The 2,596-nt window shown below is 31.3% G+C and overlaps 1 protein-coding gene across 1 annotated transcript; it reads right to left on the bottom strand.

Annotated features, from left to right (window-relative positions):
* Nucleotides 1-1,733: 1,733 nt before the first annotated feature.
* On the bottom strand, nucleotides 1,734-2,511 carry LOC108558803 (b(0,+)-type amino acid transporter 1-like; the record flags this gene model as incomplete). Its single annotated transcript, XM_017915834.1, is given in 3 exon segments — nucleotides 1,734-2,074; nucleotides 2,136-2,304; nucleotides 2,362-2,511. Coding segments are annotated over 3 exon segments (366 nt in total). The 3' UTR covers nucleotides 1,734-2,009.
* Between the last annotated feature and the right edge of the window lie 85 nt (nucleotides 2,512-2,596).

Raw genomic sequence — 2,596 nt, 5'->3', positions numbered from 1 at the left:
GAATCATTCTATCTATTATAGTTTTCGAGTACAATATATGCATATGAAAGCTGGTGAACTGGAAGGCCACAGTTGCCAAAACTTAACGCTCTACCTCTAAGATTGCAGAAGGATTAGTTTACTACTAAGTTTATTAACTATTGTTATTGGTTCTTTGTAATAATGGCTTCTCCAAACGCCTCACTCGAGAGTAGTCCTGACGATTCCACATATATTATAAATCATGTTTATAAACTTTGAGGATAATAATGTCCTTAAAAATCCTTTCTTTTTATACTTACTAATTGTATAAAATAATTGCAAATGGTTCAGGTATACAACAGAATATTCATCAGAGTATTATCAATAATATATTTGTCTCGATTCAAATACAATTGGCAACAACAATCAAGTTCGCTTTATTGCATAAACGTTCTACAAAAAACGAAAAAATCACCTAAAAAAATTCGCGCCTAAAAAAAACAACAACGACTCAACCTCAATGATTCTTTAAACTTTGATTTTTCTTCTTCTTCTGAAAAACAACAACAACAAGAACAAGAAAGAAAAGACTCGAAAACAGGAAAATCCACTTAATTTCATCTCGTTTTTATTATTTCCATTTTTGTACGTTGATATGCACGTTCAACAAATGAATTACTTTAAAAAAAAAACAAAAAGATATATATAACATAAACAAACAAGAACTGAAAAATAAAGGAAACAACAGAAAATAATAATTATTATTAAAATCGAAAATATAACAAAATTACTTTAGTTTTTATATATATTATTTTTTTTTGCTCTCTCTTCGTTTCATCTTTTTTATTTATTTTTTTTTTCTTCAAAACGTTGGCAACCTTCTTATTTCATTATATAAAACAGGTACATGTTTTTCTTTTATTTCCTCTTTTTTTTTTATATATATATACATGTATATATTTACAAAGTAAATAATAAATAAATTAAGTCACCAAATTAAAAAAAAAATAAATGAATGAATGAAGAGAACAGTAACAACTTCGCAATTCGTTTTGTTTTTTTTTTTTCATTTCATTATATAAGATATATAAATTAACAAAAATAATGAAAATAAAAACAAAAATTAATTATAAAACGCCCTCTCCGATCCGTTGAAATCCAGCTGTTAAATCATCTTCTTCTTCGTCCATCATCATTTCACGGTTGCTGCGGTGGTGGCGATTGCGTTTGGGGGCAAGGAATGATAGGACCATATTTTTACCCCGAAACTTCATCCACCCCGCGTGTACTTTAATTATTTATTTTTTTGTATTTTTTTTTTTTTCAATTTACATTTTCTCTCATCTTTTTTTTTACATTAATAAAAAATATATCATCATTATTAATATATTCGCATGGTTACAAGCGCATCACTTCAATATTAATATTATCATTATTAAAAAATATAAAATTCAGACTTTTCAGATTATTATTATTTTCCGTTTTTTTTTTTTCAAAGAAGAGTTACGTGAACAACAACAAAAAAAAATAGGACACAAAAATGATTAGTTAAAAAACGTACGTATTATTATTTTATATATATAAAGAAGAAGATCCGAAAAACCGAACTGAAAAACCAAACAAAATGCGTTATTTTTATCCAAAAAGGTTATACGTATTGCTTTAAGATGATTTATTTTTTCTTGTATGCGTGTAAAATTTGAGTTTTACTCTCTCTTTCTCTCTTTCTATATGTGTTCGTAATTTTTGGTTCTTTGAAGAAGGAGAATTGGTGTGGTTTAGACGCGTTTGCACACCGCGTCGAGACCGCGGCCCGAGGGAAGGAATGATTCGTGCAACTGATGTTCAATTTTTGTTTCACTCCCTCGGAGCACCGTTTTTTTCAGTTATGTAAAGGTTTTTCTCTCTCTCTTTCGTTCTCTCTTTATCTCACTCTCTCTCTTTTTTTCTCTTGTAAATATACATATATAAGAAACTTGTAACCATGACGATTAAATAATTTTAACAACAACAACTAAATTTCACTTCGATTACAGCCAAAAAACTTTCTACTCGAACATCGAAGTCGTCGGCGCTACTTCTAACAGCATTTGCAAAAAGACTGTTATTCCATCTGAAATTGTAAATAGTGTTATTTGTAAGGTTCTGATGTGGTGGTTTTTTTTTCGTTTTACCCATGAACGGAATTCTGACTTTGTAGTGCACGAAGGGCACGTAGAAGACCATTCCGCCGAGGATGAACAGGGCAGCGTATAAATATTCGATGGTTGGTTGATCGATGATGGGGCCGATTACCAGGTAGATTGAGATCACTAGTACCAGAACTGGAATGATAATTGGCACCTGCAAGAAAAAAAGTGGATGATCAGTATTGGCTTCAAGTGGTTGACGTTATGGTACCTTGTAGGGCCTGGGATAGTTTGGTTTAGTGAAGCGCATCACGATGAGGGCCAACATTGCGCCACCGTAGAAGATCCAAGCCGTGAAACTGAAGAAGTCGATCAGGGAATCGATGGTGCCGTATAGGACCATAGCGCTGGCAATTATGGACTGCAAATGTTGTAATTGTCAATGATTGTTATTTAAGTCAATTGTCGTGTCCGACCAATTTATTGTCATCTATTGTATAACTAAT

Source organism: Nicrophorus vespilloides, unplaced genomic scaffold, assembly GCF_001412225.1.
Source record: "Nicrophorus vespilloides isolate i.1.1-1 unplaced genomic scaffold, Nicve_v1.0, whole genome shotgun sequence".
Classification (NCBI taxonomy): Eukaryota; Metazoa; Arthropoda; class Insecta; order Coleoptera; family Silphidae; genus Nicrophorus; species Nicrophorus vespilloides.
This window is presented reverse-complemented; position numbering and strand designations above follow the sequence as displayed.